This window comes from Gavialis gangeticus, unplaced genomic scaffold, assembly GCF_001723915.1.
Source record: "Gavialis gangeticus isolate Ggan-Ray unplaced genomic scaffold, GavGan_comp1, whole genome shotgun sequence".
Lineage (NCBI taxonomy): Eukaryota > Metazoa > Chordata > Crocodylia > Gavialidae > Gavialis > Gavialis gangeticus.
The window spans coordinates 91,850,622-91,870,423 of record NW_017729034.1 but is presented as its reverse complement, the minus strand read 5'-3'; the positions used below and the strand labels follow the sequence as shown (position 1 = coordinate 91,870,423).

The window sequence follows — 19,802 nt, the reverse complement described above, 5'->3', positions numbered from 1 at the left end:
AAGCTCATTAATATCATATTCTATAATTGGGGGGGGGGGGGGGTTACAACAGAAATATGAAGATCTAGTATGGGATATGCACTCAGATCCATGGTTCTGGTTCATATCCAACTGCAGGAGTACTTTTTTCCCCTTTTAAAAAAACCCAGTTTCTATGGCCACTGCAAGTTTACAAATAGAAATTAAAAGACTGAGACACATTAAGTCACTATTCCTCTTAGTGTCTTCCTTCCAAGATGATTTGGAATAGACTTCAAGGAAACTATGAATTTAGGAAGCAAACTGTTACCATAATAGAAGTAAGAATGTAAACCCAGAGACTTGGAAGCCCAAAATAGTTAAAAGTATTTTAAATCCTTTCACAACTAACATCTAAAAGACCTAAGAACAAAGCTACTAAAAACAGCAGACAAATGGAGCTTTCATCCCTGACGTGTGTTTATTAAACACCTGAGTAGAGGGAGGTATTAATAAAAAAGGAAAAAAAAACTGAACTGGTAGAATGAAGGAAGAATACTAATATAAGTTTTATGATCTTCAATTGAAAATGTTCGCTCATGTTCATGAGATGTTCAGAGATACAGTTATAAAAATTTCTGTTAATAACTGTATGCTAGGAATTTAGACAAGATTGAATACATATAAGTCTTTAAAAGGTGCAACTCAGTTGACTAGAAATAGAATCCAATCTGGTGCTTAACTTCTGTCATTCATTGGTGCAACAGTACCTACTTGGAAACCTCTATTTGGGTAACTTATACAAATCAGCCTTTTGTTATTGCTTTGAAAGATTTCTACAGCTAACATCTTTAAATTATATAAAATTTATGGAAGAAATTGCATGTATGTTTCTCTTCCTAAGTACTGAAGTTCCATTTCCAAGTTACCCATATAGGTAAGGTTTAATGAGAGAGAATTTATACTTATAAACTGGCTTTCATCTAGAATAATCCTGAAGAACTTTATTCAATACACAAAAATTACTTCAGCCATTGGGGTGCTGCTAAGTAGAATGAAATATAGGATCTGGAATAATGGACACCAGTTAAAAGAACTGAGAACTATTTTTAAATTAGGAAGGACATAGTTATATATCTAAACAGTAATGTGGCCAGGGTATTGCTAGTAAAAAAAAAGAGATCTTTGTCCTCTTCTTTTAAATGTAGGGAGATTTTAGATGACCTGACAGAAAGACTTGAAGAATGGAGTCCAGCCCAGTGCCTGGGTGACATATTTATTAAATTTGGCCTGCAGTTGCAAACATACACCAACTTCTTCAACAACTACACTGTCGTTCTGAAAACCATTGATAAAGTAAGTACTGTAACAACTGTGAACATGCATTATGTAGCCCCAATCTTAATATATTTTGCTGAAAATGTAAACAACTACTCCTTCAACCTAAAGAAGAATTGAGTAGAGCATAATTAATCCTTCATTCCACAGAATCTGTTCCACCAGAATCATGGAGAAGCAGGGTTGAAAGTTCATCTAGTCCAACCCCCTGCCCGAGGCAGGATCATCCTGATCCAAACCATCCTATACAAATCCATTATCTAAACTCTCAGCCCCAACACAACACAAGACATAACACACTAAACTGGCACAGAAAAGCAGGGGAACCAAAACAGCCATTGTTCTGCTTCTGTAAAAAGGATATTTATGCATGCTCAAGATACTGGGGGTACGCGAAGCGAGCCCTATTCTATTCGGATTTGGCCTGAATCAGTGACAGTGATTCGATTAGTTGATTCCAAATCTGAAGATTCAAATGATGATTTGGAGAATCAGTGATTTGGACGTAGACACAGCTCTAAATGTTTTTTTTCTAAATACCTCGAGGTACCAGCACAGCTCATGAATGCTGCAATGCTGGGGCAGGTGAAGTGTCCCACAGGAGTGCGGGGGTACCCTACATGTGCTTGGCGGCAAACCCGGAAGTGGACTGGAAGTATTTCCAGTTCTGCTGGAGAGTGCATTGGATGCCCCCCCCCGCATCCCCCTGGCTCAATGATTGGCCACGGGGGGACCCCAGGTGCCCCCCGCCCAGGCCCAGGAGACACCAGTCGCCCAGCCAGCGTGGCATGGGGGGGGCCCCCCAGCGTGCTCCCCAGCAGATCTGTAAGTGGACTAGAAGTGCCTTCTGGTCCACTTCCGGGTCTGCTGCTGAGCGCGCTGGGGAGCCTCCCATGCTCCTATGGGATGCTCCATCCACCCCAGGGTCGCAGCACTCATGAGCCCCCGCTACCCAGAGGTATGTAGAAAAAACATTTAAAGCTGTGAATATGTCCGAATCTCTGAATCTTTTTGAATCTCTCCAAATCAATTTGGAGGGTTCCAATTCGATATGGAGTGATTAAAGGGTCCTCTGATTCGATGTGGATCCAGAGATTCAGCCACCGAATCAGGCTGCATCTCCGCTGAATCAAATCAGGGACCGAACAGCCCTACAAGATACCACAGGTAGAGGACCATGCCTACACAAGACAGGAAGGGAAATGCCCCCACTGTCTATACCAATCCAACCATGAGGTAAAATTCCATCTTGACCCCAAATACCATGATCGGTCTGACCCTGAGTAGAGGGGCAAGGCCCTCTAGCCAGGAACATGTGGCTTTAAGTCCCAGGATAACTGGCACACCCCAGTCAAAATTTCTAGCTTTGGTTGCAGTCAAAACTCAATGCCTCTGAGGAAGACTTAAAAACACCCTGACACCTATAACAGAAAGGGGAAGGAGGGAAGCAGGGACAGCCAGCAAAACCCAGAAGCATGGCAAACACCCATAGTAGAACATAGGTATAGGTATGCCCAGATCATCCCCAACCAGTGGCTGTTCGACCTCTTCTTGAGGTTGATGGAGAGTCTATAACTTCCCTAGACAGTCTGAAAGAAATTCTAACCATGAAAAAATTATTTCCTGATATCCAATTTAAATGTACTTTGCGGCAACTTCAAAATCACTGGTTTGAGTTCTGCTCTCTGCTGCAAGAGAGGTTTTCTCCCTCTTCTTCATGGCAGCTCTTCAAGTGTTTGAAGACTGCTATCATGTCCCCTTTTAAGCATCTTTTCTGCAAGCCAAACATGTCCAACTCTTTCAGCCTCTCCTTGTATGACTTAGTTTTCCCCAGTGCAGTCCCTAGGGCTGGGACCGACAACCAGCTGGACTTCAACACTTGGAGTCCCTGTTCTGAAGGTTTGTTAGTAAAAAGAAAAAAAAAGTATTATATGAGGAGAGGTACTGTACATGTTAAACTTTAGGTTTACTCATCTTGATAGGCCACATATGCCTTTAAAGGTACATTTGTAGTACAGTAATTGTACTATACTATATTTATAGGAAATACTATATATATTTATCCTATACTACATTTATAGACCCTGCCTTTAATAAGAGTAATTTTGATAGCATAATTTAAAGTAGCAAAGTCTCCAGCAAATTGATATCTGTTAATCCAGTTCTATTTACAGTCACATTTTTACTTTTCACAGTGCAGACAAACTATTCCTTTATTTTGGGCCTTCTTGAAAAGACACGATAAGACAATTGCTACTAACATGAGGAGGTAAGTTCTGCAGCACATTTGCACGGTGTCAGGGCACAAAAATCAGATTCTGGGATTGAAACTAGACCCCTTATGAGAATCACATGCTCTCTATATAAAAACACTCTGCAACCACTACTGAATTAATCATGGTCCCAGCTAATTTATGGATTGTGTGTATGTAATGTAGCTTACAGGAACTGCTCTTATGCCCTTCTAGAAGATTTGAGGAGTATATTAACCTTCTTTATGCTCTGAGACTTCACACACCACCAGACCATGCTGACCGGGAAAACTTGACAGCTGCAATCAAGAAGATGAAACAGTACAAGGACTATGTGGATCAGGTCTGTCATCTCAGAAGTCCGTGTTCTCTTCTTGTCTTATGAAGTCAACACAAGAAGCCAGGAAGTGTCACGAGGAGATAGGACATAAGCTGCCTTCCTCACCCAGTCCTCAATGGGGAGAACTGCTTCCCTCTCTAATCCAAATGCCAGAGCAGGGGAGACAGCAGTCCTGTCAACCAAGTTTCCTTAATAGTTCTTAGTGGCTGTCCTTTATTAAATACTTTGATGCAGCAGTATAAAAGGATCATAAAATGGACAAACAGACCCCAGGAATAACATCAGTAGAGAGAGGTTTCCTAGATGGAGTAGTGCTTCGGTCAGGGTTATGGGACACTGGACTCCAGCTGTTCTGAACTGAACAACGTGTTTAACTCCACTGACAACTAAATATTCTCTTTGCCTTCTATATTTTGTGAAAATAGAAGCTCAGATAGGTTATCAGGCATAAGAAAATACCTCGCAGCTGGTTTGTTTATCCTGTAGAAAAGCTCCACAAATATCTACACACACTGCCAAGGAATACAAAACATTAGGCTTGTCAAATCCTTGGCTTATTTTTCCTTGAGAATCTGAAACATAAGTAATTTTCTTAATCCAAACTTTCAGCACCAAATGTAGTTTAACGACACTAACTCCTATATCAAACTACCTAGAATTGCCCACACATGAATCGGATTCCCACTCAGAGCCTATTAAAATATATGGGACCGTACCAATTTAAGCACGAGTTGGATGAGGGTCTTTGTACAGCACACATTCTTCTCCCAGCCAAATCAGAATTAAATTACTTGTTCTTTAAAATTACTTTATTTTCCAGCTACAGCTGAACATCAGCAGGGATGAGCAAATGCTAAATGCACAAAGAATCATCCAGGGATGCCCTGTAAGTATTTCCATCTTTTTAAAGGTAAATTATTTTATTGGATTGTATTTTTAACTCTGTTTCAAGGTAGCACTTGCAGTGCTGCTGTTCAGTGTTATAGCTCTTCCAGCATAAGCCTTGTGTGTTTTTTTCATTGTTGACTCAAATTAAGTTAATAGCAAAAACATTGATTTTACTGGGGTGAGAATTTCACCTGTATGCACAATCTGCTTCCAAATGAGTGTTTAAACTGGGGCATTTTCAGAGGTTCCGAATCTAAAAAAAACTGGCTTTATAGAGGTAAAGACTATAAAAATTTATAAATAAAATTTAAGAAGTGGTAAAATACTTGTAAAATAACACTATAGTGTACAGATTTCAAGGAAGTTTTTTTTTAAATTTTGGTGAGAATATTTTGAGTCCTTTGATTGATTTGTGTATCCCTCTATAGAAGGGGCTCAGAGGGAACCATAAAACACAAAATACTTAAATGACCCAAATGCTGAATTCTGACATTTCAGCAAAATACAGATATGTGACTAGAGGGTTATTACAAAGATTCTCACAAGATCCTAATCAACCTTTGTTTACACATAAAAAAAAAAAAAATTACTTTCTGCTAAAGCTTTTTGTCATAATTTACCCTAAGGCTAAAAGAGAGCCTGCAGTATAGCTCCACCTAGCTGAGAGAGAAAAGCAGAAACATTCTCTTCTTTTCTTCAGCCAAACCTTTATTTAATGCTGCAGTCTAGCATAGCTAAGAGATAATAAAGAAAAGGAATGCCAAAGCCACAGTTATCAACTCTTCTGTGGTGAAGCTGTGGAAGAAGATAAAAATATTGGAAACAGAATTAAGGTGATACCTACAGAATAAAACTTGCAGTGCCATTTTCTGCAGTGGTGTGTTCATGCTGTGTTATGATAGACATAGATGGGTTGCTGCCTAAAACCAAAACTAAGTCATGCTTTAAGCGGGCTGATTAACACAGTTTCCTGTGCCATGTGGGTGCAGCTATCCTGCTTACAGCTTAAAAGATGGTTCATTTCGATAGGTACAGTATATCTGAGGGTGCCATTTAGGAGAGAAGCTTGTTTACAGTGTAAATGCAGCTTTACTGGCAACTTTCCTTTCCTTGCAAACATTTTTTGTCCTTTGCTGACTGGCATCTTTTGGCATCCTGCAAAGCAAGCCAGTTCTCAGACTTCAGCAGCACTACACAGAATCTAGGAAATACAGAACTTTACTTTAAATTTTGTTGTAAATTATTCTATGACTAAGGGTAGGAGAAGCCAATGTGTTCAGATACAGTGATTAATACATTCATACGGAGAGATCACATGATGCCATTACACCAGGAGTTTTCCAGCTTGATCAAATATTAACCCTCTCTCTGGTCTTGGTCACCATGAAGATGAATGAAGAACTTGTCTCTGACATCTAAGTGAGAGAAAAACGGTGCTCTTATCTGGCACATAGGGGCCACTAAGAATTTGGTAAACTTTCTCTAGGGAATGTGGCTGACCTAAAAGTTAGGAGGTAGAAATGAAAGTGTTGATGCTTTCCAGACCAATAGAAGGAAGCTATACTGTATAAGACAAGTATTGACTGTGTTAACCTTCCATGAACTATTTATAAGTATAGCAGGAGATATACTTTCCAGGAAAATGATATAGTTGCCATAGGATCAATCAGGAAATTAGGAAAGTAGGTGTTCTTCAGATTTTTTGAGCACAGGCATTCAGGATGGGGGTTGACAATCTCCATCTGTAACTAATTTGTGCAGACCCACATACTAAGAAGAAAATAGGATAAAATCCCCTCGACTTCCTGAAAATCAGAAGAGAATAAAAATATAAAAGCTCCAGATGTGTTTTGTCTCAACAGACATTTCTGGATAGAAGGACATGGTCCTCTTGTTCAGAACTTGACACTGGACAGGGCTTCTGAGTCATGCCATTAATAAATCCTTATGAGTATGGGGCCAGAGGTATTCTGTTAAGTACTTTTCACAAACCATATTCAAAGTTCTCAAATTCCTTACAGCATGGTCATGAGGACAAAGCAAAGAAGTAGGAAGTGTGAGAACATTAGGAGAAGCTGGGCCAGCAGACCTTCTGAAAGCTGGTTATGCAGGAGAAGATGGAAGAGCCTGAGGCCTCTAATTTGCAACTCTTGCTGTCAGACAGTCTTCACAATGAATGTAACTGTTGGAGGCAGACCACATCTTTGCTCTGAGGGCTGCCCTTCAGGAAGATCTCCCTAAAGTTCTGTCTCCCGGCAGTGAACAAGGCAGAGATCACAGCTCCCTTTGGGACAGAATGATCATAGGATTTCTAAAAGTTCTGGATAAAGGTATTTTCTCCTCTGGCTTCAATGTTTTTCTCCTTCAGCCTAAAAAGCCCTAAATTCAAAGTTTTTCTGGCTTTCTGAGAAGGGCTTGAAGGACAGCATCTCTCAGTCTCTGCCTTCAGCACTGGGGGACAGAATAGGCTCCCGGTCAGAGGGTGGGTAAGGACCACTGAGATAGTTGAGCAGGCTGCAGGAAATGCAGCTCTCAGCCAACATGGTCTTCAGGCCCTTCTTGAAGCACCCTTCACTGACAGCATGCCAAAAAAATAAGCGGTCTGGCTTGGGGTTAAATTTTTCAAAGTCCCTTTCCTCCCCTAGGCTTCAGACACTTATTCCCATAGTTTGCAGAATACACAAGAAAAAAGGGAACACAACAACCAGGGAAAGGAAGTGCTTGCTTCCAGCCAGCACAGAAAGTGAGGTCTTTATTGCAATGGCTGAGAAGGCTACAAAGAAATTCCCCCTTGTCAACTGTTTTACCTGAGAGGCCTCACCTACCATGAAAAGTTCCAGCAGAAAACAATGAGGCATTTGTGTCTGAAGTCTCTCTCTCTTTCTCATTTTTTTGTATGGTCTGTCAGTCCCCAATCAGCCAGGGGCAGCAAGCATGAGGGTAAAATCTCACTCAAGGTTCAGACATGCTTCCCTGACAGGTGAACTGATCACCTCTTCCCTTCCCATTTCCAGGCATCTCCCCTTCCTTCTTAGAGAGAATGTAAAATATGTATTCCATGAAAAGGAAACTTGTCTTCTAGGTCCTCTAAAGATAAGGAGATCTAAAGCTGAAAGTTTGAGTGAGATAACTGAGACTCAACTAAGCATCTCAGAATAAAGCATGACTGGGTTTCATGAAATTCATCAGTACTTATTGATTTAGAAAATTAAAAAAAAGATACCTGCAAAGTTGAAAAAGTTGTGCAGTTCTTCCTTACCTGGTTCGTAAGTGTGTGATTTCTCTATTAAAACCGACTTTCATGGAAAGACTGAAAGTTTTACCTGCACAGTAAAGGACCAAGGAAGTATTCCTGCCATGCATAGTCAGGGGAAGATCATTCAGCCTGGAACCTGGATACAGCAACCTTAGTCCTGAGCTGCACAGTTTCTTGGTACGTGTAAGGCTAATGTGAATATATTCAAACCCTCTCAAAAGTCCTGTACTTAAAATCTATTTTAAATTAGATTTCCCCAACCACTTTGTAGCTTTTTCAGGACAGATGATTCAAATAACTGTATGCTCAAAACTTCCATGTTTTGGGGCAATCTTAGAAAGGAATCTCACAAGAAGTGGGAACTTGGCTACATTACTAAGGATGAGTGAGAATAGCACAGGCATGTAGGGAGAAAAAAAATAAGGATGGTCAAGGCCCAAATTGAGATACAACTAGCAACAGACATAAAAAGCAATAAAAAAGTATTCTATAAAGCCCTTGGCGGATGTTACATTTAGGTTGCTATTAATATGTTCATGGAACAATAAATTGTTACACGCCACACTATTCAAAAATGTATCACTTGGTAGGAGGCTGCAAAAAAAAAATGATTCAGCCCCAAAGATGTTCCTCGTTAAATGTGGAATCTCTTCGTAGTTTGTTTGTATTGTGCTTTAATTTGGATGTATGTCATGTTACACTGAGTGAAAGTGTTTAGCCAAGTCCTCCAGCATCCAAGGGTGGATTGTTTTATCTCCTTTCCCCCAACTTCCTTCCTTCAAGGGGACTCATACTGAACTCTGCTGCTCCAGGGAAGAGATTAGGTCCTCTACTGAATGGGGAGTGGAAGTTAAGAGTGGATGAAACAGAAAAGGCTAAAACGTTTAATGTCTTTTTCTTCGGCCATAACAAAAAAGATCAGTTATCAGATGTCAGGCAGAAATCAGGGCAGGGTGGCACCTTAGGATGCCTATACGCGTGCAGCACAGCTTCCCCGATGCGCTGTAATTACAGCATGTCGGAGCAGGTTTGATTAATCGAGACTGCTAGAGTGTGGTAATTACTGCACTCTAGCGTAAAGTGTATCAGCGTCCCTGCACTGAAAAATGGCAGTGAGGGCGCTTTAACTAAAGCAAACCTGCTGCCGTTTTTCAGCACAGGAACACTGATGCGCGAGACGCTCCGGGAGCTTTAACTAGCTCCATAATTAGAGCAGCTCTCAGAGCTGCTCTGTTTAAAAGCACCCCCCGCCCCCACTCTCAGAACACATGTATAAATGCTTAGAGACTAACTTTTTCAGAGATGCTTACTAATTAGGTGACAGCCTACTTTGTCAGATGTTATGAATGGACTTAAGTCTGACTTTAGACTAACATGGCTATAACTACCTTGTATCTGAAGACAGGTACAGTTAAGAGCAACCATACAGATGATAAATCTTGCATAGAAAAAAACAGGTCAGATTATTTAAACTAGTTGGAAGTTTACCAGGGCTTGACAGGATTTATCCTAAAGAACTTAAGGAATTGTCTGAAGTAATTTAAGAGCCAAAGACTATAACCTTTGAAAACTCATGGAGGTCAAGTGAGAGACTGGAAAAGGGCAAAAACAGTGCTTGCCTTTTAAAAAAGGGAACATGGGAAGACCCAAAGAATTGCAGATTAGTCTTTCTAACCTTGATAACCAGAGCGACAATTTCTCAAGTCTGGGTGGATCCCTTTCTTCATGAGGGAAGGATCTGATTGTTGGCCACAAACATTCAGTATCTAAGTTATTGTTTCAAACTACCTTTACTTCAAAAGCGAGACAGGTCATTTGCCATCTGATTTGCTAAACAGTAGTAGATCTTTCTAAAGATAATGTTTCTGACAAAACCACTATGCACACTGGTGTCCTGTGGGAATACCATCTTGCTTCATTTCCAGCTAGCAATTGCAGCTACTCTGTATATAAAAATTCTCCCATGCAGGGGGAAATCTTTTTGACTATTACATGACTCAAGATATGGCCCAAGAGGGAGAAATGGGTTATAATCTGTCTAATGCTGTGGACAAGCAAACTCATGCCTCCATTTCCTTTCCTCCAATTTTTTCAGAATTGTGGTGTATAGATAACTACTAACGGGGCAGAAAACCTTCCGTGTTGCTTACAGATGTAGTTGGAAGTTCTGCTCTGCTGCTTTTCTATAGTTCCTCCTCTAGACTGTGCGGGTAGGCCTTGCAGATCATAAGCCCAGGCTTTGTCCTTGAGGTCCAGACCTGTGGGCCAAACTGTAGTGTCTTTACTGCCCCCCCATTTGTCACCCTCCCTGGAATAAACATTTCTAAAAGTCAGAAGTCTAACACCTTAGTCGAGAAGGGCTTCATGGAGAGTACTAGAATGAAAATTCATGGGTTATATTTTCCCTTTTTTTGGCCATCATGAATTTTTGGGTAATTTGGCTCTGAGACCAGATGATGGAAGAAAGAACGATGAAACATTTCAGTTTCAGAAAAGGGTGTGTGTTTTGTTTGTTTTTTGACACAATCAAATCAGGATTTTCTGCAGAAAGCAGAAACTTTCCACTAAACATTTTGCTTAGTCATACATCTTATTTCTGTGAAAAACAGTTTGGAGGAAAATTTTCAACTAGCCCTACAAATTAAATTTGTGATTTAATTAAATATGCTAAAAAGCATAAGCCTACTGTATTTAACTAAGCCACGGCAGCATCTAATACTTCTGTTATTTGAGATGTGTTTCAGGAAAAAATCTGTCCACAGAAAATTTTTTTTCCCTATCTGATTAATAACCAAAGTATTCCTGAATATATTAAAATGAGTTATTAGAAACAAAATTTGTCCAAAGATCAGGTCCAATTAATAAAAAGCTAAAGACTAATAGCTATTTTCTAATTATCTAGTGTGTGTGAAAAAATTAAACGCATCAGGACAAGCTCTAAATCCAAAGTTTGGTTTGAATTTCTTTTTAATCCTGTAATATTTAATTCACAGAATTTATTAGAAGCCAACAGATACCTGATCAAAGTACAAGATGTAGCCCAGGTTAGCTGCAGTTCTGAGGAAATTCATCTCTCACTCAGGTAAACAGATCATAAAAATATTGGCGAGTGGTAAATAAAAAGGCCTCAAGCGACTGGTTGCTAATTTGGAGGTAGGAAGTTTTCCTTAGGTCACATTGACAGAGACATTTTGGGTGGAAGGAAGGGAAGATATAGATGTTAAGTGATGATTACCTATGAGTAACTATGGGCATTTCAGGCCCCCTCTACAGGTTATATGTATCATGCAATTACTGGGTTAATTGCACTATTAATTTAGACCAGCTACATGTGCAAATTAATTATCATGCCATAAAAAGGTCCAACCAGCTATAAAGTTATAGCTGGAAAATGTGTAATAACTTTATAGCTTGTTTGTATCCATCTTTAATTTTCACTTGTAGCAGGGTTTGGTGCAGCTGGGACTAGGAATCCTGCAGCGGAGGGGACTATCAACCCCAGCAGTTCCCCATGGCTGCTGAGATGGAGAATCCCACAGCTGGCAGGACTCTATTCTCCTGGCAGTACCCCACAGCTGTGGCCTCTGGGTCCTGGCAGTACTGTGGGGGCACTGCTAGGACTCAGAGTCCTTAAATGTGGGGTGCTGCCAGGGGGAAGAGTCCCATTAGCTGTTGGACTTCCTGTCCCAGTGGCCATGGGGCACTGCTGGGAGGGAGAGACTACAACAGTGGGACTCTCAGTCCTGGCAACTGTGGGGTGCTGCCACGGCTGCAAGTCCTGTCAGCTATGGGACTTGCAGCTACAGGACCTTGTTACTTGCTGGTACAAGGGGAGCCCAGAATGGCAATCCAAGGCTCCCTCTCTACCAGTAGTAAGGTGCGATAGGATGTGACGCTGCATCCCACAATCATGCCTCCTGTCATGCACGTGTGGCATGGCAGGAGGCGTGATTGTGCAGACAGTGCATCAGATGCTACCATGCCTTCACCTGAATGTCTAGAGGGGCCCCTAGAGACAGATGTGTGGAAAGGGTGGAAGCGCAGCAAATTTTCCTTGTTTCCTCCTAATGAAGGAAATATGGCAGCACTGAACTAATGTGTGAGAAAATGACCAGTTTCATACACAGTGTAGAATATATACATAGCTGCAAGGCCACAATAATTAAAGATTCAACTAACTTCAAGTTTTTACTGTTAGTATGCCTACCTTGACAGATTCTCCTTCATTTCTCGGCTGTGGGGATTGTAATCAACTGATCTGTGCGATACCAGCACACTATTCAGGTGTGATCATGTTGCTAGATTCAGTTGTTCATCTCTGGTAGAGGAACCAGAATGTGTTAGCTCTGGATCAGCTGTAAAAGCTAAAAAAAGAAAATGTGTCCAAAACCCACTTTATTTCAGGAGTCATTTTCTACATTTCCTCTGCTGATATTTTAGTTTTGCTTTAAGCCCCTCCCTTACAAACCAACTTCTACTGAATTGTTACATGCACAATATTCCAGCTATGGCCGACGGTATAAAATTTAAGAATTGCTTTCCTGTTCACAACTCTTTTATATTGCAACATTTAAGACTAGGGTGCAAATAAAAGGAATACAAAGGAAGATTCAGAGTTGGCTACAGGTGAGGGAGGAAAACAGTTTAAGTAGTTTACTGCTAGAACTGAGGTGCCATAAAATATACACTGAAATTAAAGAGAGAGAATGTATTGGATAGAACGAGGTATTTATTACTACAAGTTAATTCTCTTAAGCCAACTTTTGCACACTTGTAATATGCTAATTATCATGGGCAACTGGTGCCTCCTGAGTCTGGGGGGGGCACCCACAGATGCCGCCGGCAGGGACAACCATGCCGAGGGGGAGGCGGGCATGTGCTGCTCTGTGCCTTCCCCCACCAGTCACCTATACTAATTATGCAAAGACTAGAAGAACTAACATTTCAGTACTATTAATAGTGAGGAAGTAGAACTTAAGTTGTCCTTTGCCTTTTTCAATAGAATTGTGGTTGCACTACTACTAGTTGGAACTATTAATAACATCAATTAGAGTACTTTAATGTTTTAAATTCTCTAAACTAGAAGTAAAAATAGAAGCCACTTCTCCATATGTTAAACGTTCTCTCTCTCTGTAGCTGTATCTACCTTGTTTCTCAGAGTCAACCTAAAACCGTGATGCTCAACCAAATTTCCACAAGATCCTTTTAAGGGTGCGACACACGATTAGCACTGTTAGGCTCACAAATATCTACAGATGATTCACAAGATAAAACTAGATTTCAAATGTGAATTTATAGTGTCAAAAATTCTGACCTGTTATGGTCCTGAGTTCTTTGCAACACAATTGCTGTATTATTTTTCCATAGTTTAAAACAAAACAAAACAAAACAAAACAGTGAAAGCTTAGAGCTGGCATTTTCTGAGGAGTGCGTTTAGTCTAAAAAGGTTGAGAACCATTGAGCTTAGGGCTGCCTTCAAGTCCCTGCAAACTGATCATCAAGACTGGAAGCTCTCTTCAGTCGAAGGGCCTGAAGTCTAGCTCCCTGCTGGGTGGCCTCCTGCAGTGTTTAGGACTCAAATTGGTACTGCACACTGTAAGCACAGGAAGTCCACTACAGCAATTCCATAACCTCCTCTTCCTGATTTTTGGCCCTTTTCTACACCACTTCCAGTTTCCACAGTCTATAACAGCCAAGTGCAGGTAGCAGGCAGCCTGATTCCTAGGACTCTGTTGGAGGAACAGTAAAACACAATTCACAGCAGCTACTCATTTAGATACAACACAGGAAGGGACTGCTCATGCAGCTTGTACAAGTTGAGGACAACTCATAGTTAACCCTAAATAGCAGTTCAGGCATACACAATAAGGCATTCACAGTTTATCTGTAAGTTGCTAGGAAATAAGATAAAGCTGAATTGAAAGGAAAAAAAAGTACATTAAAATGTCTGAACCCAATGGCTATTGTGTAAATAGATGCATCCCAAACTATAGCTTCAGCTTTAGGGATCCTTATAACCAAGCTGGATAACAAAACACGTGTATTCCAGGGTCACTAAAACCCAAAGTTTGAACTGTAGCTCTACATGCAAATACAAAACATGGAAAAATTATCTAATCATCCCCAGTTTCTTGTCCAAGCTCAGGTCCTTTTCTTAATGTTATGGCTCCTTTTCTATTATTTGCACTTAAACTCCTATGCCCCCAAAACAAGAAACTTCATGTATTCTTCAAATGTATTTCTTAGATGCATCAGAAATATTCATGCCCTTTCTTAGAGGCCTTGACAGATTTGTGTCTTTCAGAGTTTACAGTAATCCTACTTTTTTTTTCTTCTTTTACAGACTCTATGAACATGTCAGTGATCTCAGTCTTTTTCTTTTCAATGATGCACTTGTTATTTCAAGCTGCAACATCTCTTACAAGCCTTTTGAACGGATCCCAAACACATCATACCAATTCTTGGCATCAGTGGCACTTCACAGGCTCCTTGTAGAAGACATTCCAGACTCAAAATGTATGTTGTTTCATAGTTTCATAGTTTCTAGGGTCAGAAGGGACCTGAGAAGATCATCTAGTCCAACCCCCCGCCATGGCAGGAAAGAGTACTGGGGTCAAACAACCCCAGCAAGGTGTTCATCTAACCTCTTCTTAAAAACCCCCAGGGTAGGAGCCTGCACCACCTCCCTTGGAAGTTGGTTCCAGACCCTAGCCACCCTGACTGTGAAACAGCGCCTTCTGATGTCTAACCTAAATCTACCCTCTGCCAGCTTGTGACCATTGTTCCTGGTCACTCCTGGCTGTGCTCAGGGGAACAGTAACTCCCCCAATGCCTGCTGATCCCCCCTGACCAGTTTGTAACAGGCCACAAGATCCCCCCTCAGCCTTCTCTTGTGGAGGCTGAACAGGTTCAGGTCCCGTAGTCTCTCCTCATAGAGCCTGCCCTGCAGTCCCCTGATCATGCGAGTGGCCCTCCTCTGGACCCTCTCCATGCTGTCCACATCCCTCTTGAAGTGCAGCGCCCAGAACTGGACGCAGTACTCCAACTGTGGCCTGACCAGTGCCGCACAAAGGGGGAGGATCACCTCTCTGGACCTGCTCGAGATGCATCTGTGGATGCATGACAAGGTATGGTTGGCCTTCCTAACTGCCTCCCCATGTTCATCTTGGAGTCAATGATGACTCCAAGATCCTTTTCCACCTCCGTGCTGACAAGGGGGGAGTTCCCTAACCTGTAGGTATGGTGCCGGTTTTTCCTCCCCATATTGTACTAATATTAGTACAATGGTCAAAAGATACTTAAGATGTTAAGATTACCTGCTAGGAGACCCCCCAGACCAGGCTAAAGGCTGTTTAAGGTGTACCACTATGTAGAAAAAACCCTCAAGATTCTTCAGGCAAAAAGGACAGTATGAAGAAGCTGACTCTAGGCCTAGGTCTCAACTAGGTGGTTGCTCCAGAATTGCATGCATTTTGCACTAAACGGTTGTTGGTTAAAAAAAAATCTGGCAGCACGTACCAAAAATAAGAGGTCTCTTCCATAAGTGAAATTCCTAAACACTAATCTACAGACATGGCTTTATAAATCTAGCATTCCTTTCTGCCCAGTACCCCAATAATAGATTTCCCCATTCACCTTCGTTTATAGCCCAGCAGTCACTCTCTTAGCAGGTGGGAAATAGCAGTCGGAATATCCTCAAGCTGAGGCTTAGAATCCAGGACTCACTTTCTGGGCAAATGCTCTAACCACTGGCTTATTACATATATGATACACACTTATCAAACTGTTCATTTCCAATAATACTTGTAGACACCAAACTTTAGAGGGACTCTGGATTGAAAGTAGATGGAGGTACCTGCTTGCAGGTCTGACTCAGATGCCTAAACTCTGGGTGGTGTGGGAGCTCAGAGACACCCTCTGTGAGTGTTTTGACTAGTTGTAGTTGGATTCATGCTTGGGTTGTAGATATTTCGATTGCCCTTTGACGAGAGTGGGGACTGAGATCAGGTTGGTGACCGAAGTCTAGGACAATAAGAAGTCCTTCTTTAGGCATATAGAGAACAGAAAGACCAAGGGAAATGTGGGGCCCTTGCAGAATGGGACAGCTGATAAAGTCAGGAGAAAGCTGAACTCGTTAATGAATACATTGGGTTGATGTTCCTGCATACAAATGGTGGTCAGCTGCCTGACCCGATACTGGATGGATCGGGGCGGGGGATGGGAACATGTTGACATAATGTTGTACCTGTGATGGTCCAGAAAATATGCAAGAGGCAATTTTTGTAGGTGATATCTTCTATTGAACCAGCTTGGTAGGGATATACCAGGTTTTGGGTAAGCCTCTCTCAGTACCCTTCTTCAGGCCTCTGGGAAAGAAGCAGACAGCAGAGCTAAGTAGCAGAGGAACAAAATCTTATGTAAAACTCTTGCTTCTCACCATTAGAGTAATATCCTTGATAGTCAGATGTTTTTGTCTCAGTTTTACTCCTGCACCTGACATGTTGTTATAGCCTTTCCATATTCAATAATAATGAAAAGCTTGATTATTTCTTAAGGCAATTCCTCCTGCCTGTTTACCAAAAACAACTTTTTACATATTATAGAACACCTATATTAATCAGTGCTTGACTGGAAACCCTGAAGAAAAGGTTGTTTATCAAATAAGTGACAGACAGTAGAAAAAGTGTTCAATTATTGAATGAGCAAACAGCTGGAGAGGGAATCCACTTGATGAATGCCCATATTTCATTAACACTAATGAGTCTTAATGAGTTTTACGAATGCGTGAGAACAGATCTGTTCCTTGTGCATCTATTTTAGAGAGGATTTCTCAAGCCTAAGACTGTACAGATTTGAAGTGCTCACAAGCAAGCTTTCTTTGCCAGACCTGTACTGCTAAGACATCTGCAGTACGGATCTGGTTAGTATAACAATATTATACACAATTAATCTGGCTCTATACAAACCAACTTTACACCAGTAGTGCTGAGGAGACTAATTAACCAGAGTGTTCTTGTACTAGTTGAGTCTCTGTTTACTAAGTCAACCAAGTTGCTGGAGCTATGTTATTTTTTACATGTAAAGTCAGCATTCTTACATTTCAAAAGTAACAAATACGATTCCCATCTCACTTAATCAGTAAGCTTCCACAAATGTTATTTTTGCAATCTGTTGCATTCATTAGTGAACTATTATTGGAAGTCAATTTCTAATAGAGTAAGCTATTTCCAAGTCTATTAAAACTGTGCCCATCCTCTAAATAACCTATCGATCAACAGGAACACACTACACTAAACCACTTTTCTATATAACAGATATCAAGAATGCATTTATTCTACAAGGGCCAAAACAGCAATGGATTTGTTCTACAGAGGATGAAGACAGTAAATTCACATGGCTGTCTGTGCTGCACAGTGCAATCAACTGTAGCATTGAGAAAAACTGAACTTCTTAAAATGAATCTCAGAGCTTTTAGTATGTGCTAGTTATCTGCAAGAAAAGAAGATACGATATTTTGTGCAATCTGAGGAACTTTTGCTCAAATTTGATATAATAAAAATCTATCGCTTTTAGAATGTACAGGTAAGACTAAAAAATATAACGGAACTAACACAGCATTACACAGTAGATAGGAGGGTTTGAGATTTTAAAAATACTATTCCAATTCATTTGACTATAGAATTCAAGGCAAAATTCTCACACTTATGACTAAGGGCCTTCATAAAAAATTTACACTGTACGACTAAATAACGAAGAACTGCCATACGCACAAATTATCCCTTCACCTACAGGAAGGGACCTTGTTTTTTTCTCCATTCTCCATTGTTTGGTTATTTGAAACACACAAGATTTTAAGTGGTATGTCCCTGTACTCTCTGTTCATCATCATCTTGTGTCAATTTCTCGTTTCAAGAACATTAAGGATATACAATTTCCCCCCTTTTTAAACTAGGGAACAAACCCTCGAGTGAAAATTTTACTCAAAAAATTATGAACGATAAGTCATGAATACTAAACCATGGAGTCATATTGCTCTGGGAAGTAAAATGAAATAATAATATAAGGTTCCAGGGACAATTGGTTCGTTGAAACTGAAGCATCTACCCAAAAGAGACTGCTGTAGCAGGTACTTAAAGAAAAAACAGAGAAGTGATTTAAAATGCACACAAGAGAACATAGTTCTGTTTGTATTTCTTTGGGAATCTTACGCAATTTGTATTTGTTTCATGGAATGAGAATGTGTTCAATTAAAAGCTAAAGATATATTGTTTTAGAAAGCTATTTCTGAACAGAAAAAAGTGAGGGGTATTACTAGGAAGATTCAGACATTCTTGTGCAATTTATTTTGCTTAGCTACTTGAAGTGAATACAAGTTCTTAGTGGGGGTAGAACAAAGAAGGATTCCTCAACCTGCAGAAGGCATGGTTAAGAGATAAAATGTGTGACAGAACTTCTACGAGGGACACAGCTTATTTGGGTAGGAACTGTAATGCCAAAGAATTCCTTTAATATCCTTATGGACACAGTATTCAGCATTAAGGGGTTATCTAGTTTGTGCAGTGCACAAATGGTTTTAAGCCTAAAATGAGGAATATTTGTGAGGCACAAGACACGTTGGAATAATTCTTAAAATACAACGATGGTTGTTTTATATCAGTACTGCCTTTGGAAAAAAGGAATGGCTTTCCATGTATTTTGTTCCATTTTGTAGATCTGTTAAACAGACATAGGGATGGACAATGAATAAGGTTTTGGATGGGCAAAGGTAACAGTTTAAGCAGTGGGAATGGAGGAAAGGAACAAAAACAAACAAAACAGCAAAGGGGAAAAAAGATGGAAAGAAAATAAAATAAAAGAAGCAAATATAAGAAATGATTAGTGTTTGAAATAAAAGTTCATTTTTCCTAAAGAAAGCTTTGGAAGAAAAATGCTGGCTTGAACTGTGTTGACAACTGACCATCCTCTTTGATGTGTACAGTAATAATTCCCTCCTATCTACAGTATTTATACTACCAGTGTAAATACATGCCAGGAGCACACAATAGCAGAGATTGCATACACATTGTGCTAGGTATAAAGAGTGAGTGCTTAAGAGCATTTAAAATCTGGATTTATAACAAAATGCAACATGTAGCTGGAACAGACAAGTGAAGTAACATTTAAAAAAAAGTCTTTCAGGCTATATCAACCTTTCTTTGCCTTCGACATGTTCTTTTATTGGAAATTAACTCCATCAAGATAAGGTAGCTCTGTAGGACCACCACCTGAACTGATGCCCTTAAGACAAAAGACACTTAAGACGTCAAGACTCTAGTATATAGCGAAAAGTTTGATTTAAGCATTTGCTGAATGATGCATTCAACTGAACCACAATACGGTTTTTAAAAATAGACAATCCACTGGCTAGACATAAATATGCTACAACTATTACTATAAGTTCTTAATTTGAGTTATTTATTTACAATTTGTCAATTTCACTGCATATACATATTTAAATTTTAGTGTAAAAGTTTTTTTATTTGGTTTAAAAATTTGAATGTTTAAAAAAATATTAACTTTTATACAAGTAGAGGTTTTATTCTTATTCCTCAAACGCTGATACCAGAAGCAAAATTATTTTATTTTAACTTGGAAATATTTCACTCCATTTTTAGAAAGGATTTTTTAAAATTAAAATTGCATGGACAACTACATGTTGTAATTAAAAAAAAAATCATAGTCTTAAATGTATCTAGTTACAAAGCACAGCATCTTTTTTTTTTTTTTTTTT

At 40.0% G+C, this 19,802-nt stretch overlaps 1 protein-coding gene across 1 annotated transcript in view; it reads left to right on the top strand.

Moving 5' to 3' along the window:
* Positions 1-18,171, top strand: part of ECT2L (epithelial cell transforming 2 like) — a 57,695-nt gene extending 39,524 nt beyond the window's left edge. The window contains exons 14-20 of the mRNA XM_019526947.1: positions 1,167-1,314; positions 3,492-3,565; positions 3,735-3,891; positions 4,709-4,774; positions 11,026-11,114; positions 14,376-14,548; positions 17,347-18,171. Coding sequence (XP_019382492.1) covers positions 1,167-1,314; positions 3,492-3,565; positions 3,735-3,891; positions 4,709-4,774; positions 11,026-11,114; positions 14,376-14,548; positions 17,347-17,477 — 838 coding nt within the window. The 3' untranslated portion in view covers positions 17,478-18,171. The remainder of the gene's footprint in view (positions 1-1,166; positions 1,315-3,491; positions 3,566-3,734; positions 3,892-4,708; positions 4,775-11,025; positions 11,115-14,375; positions 14,549-17,346) is intronic.
* Positions 18,172-19,802: the final 1,631 nt, after the last annotated feature.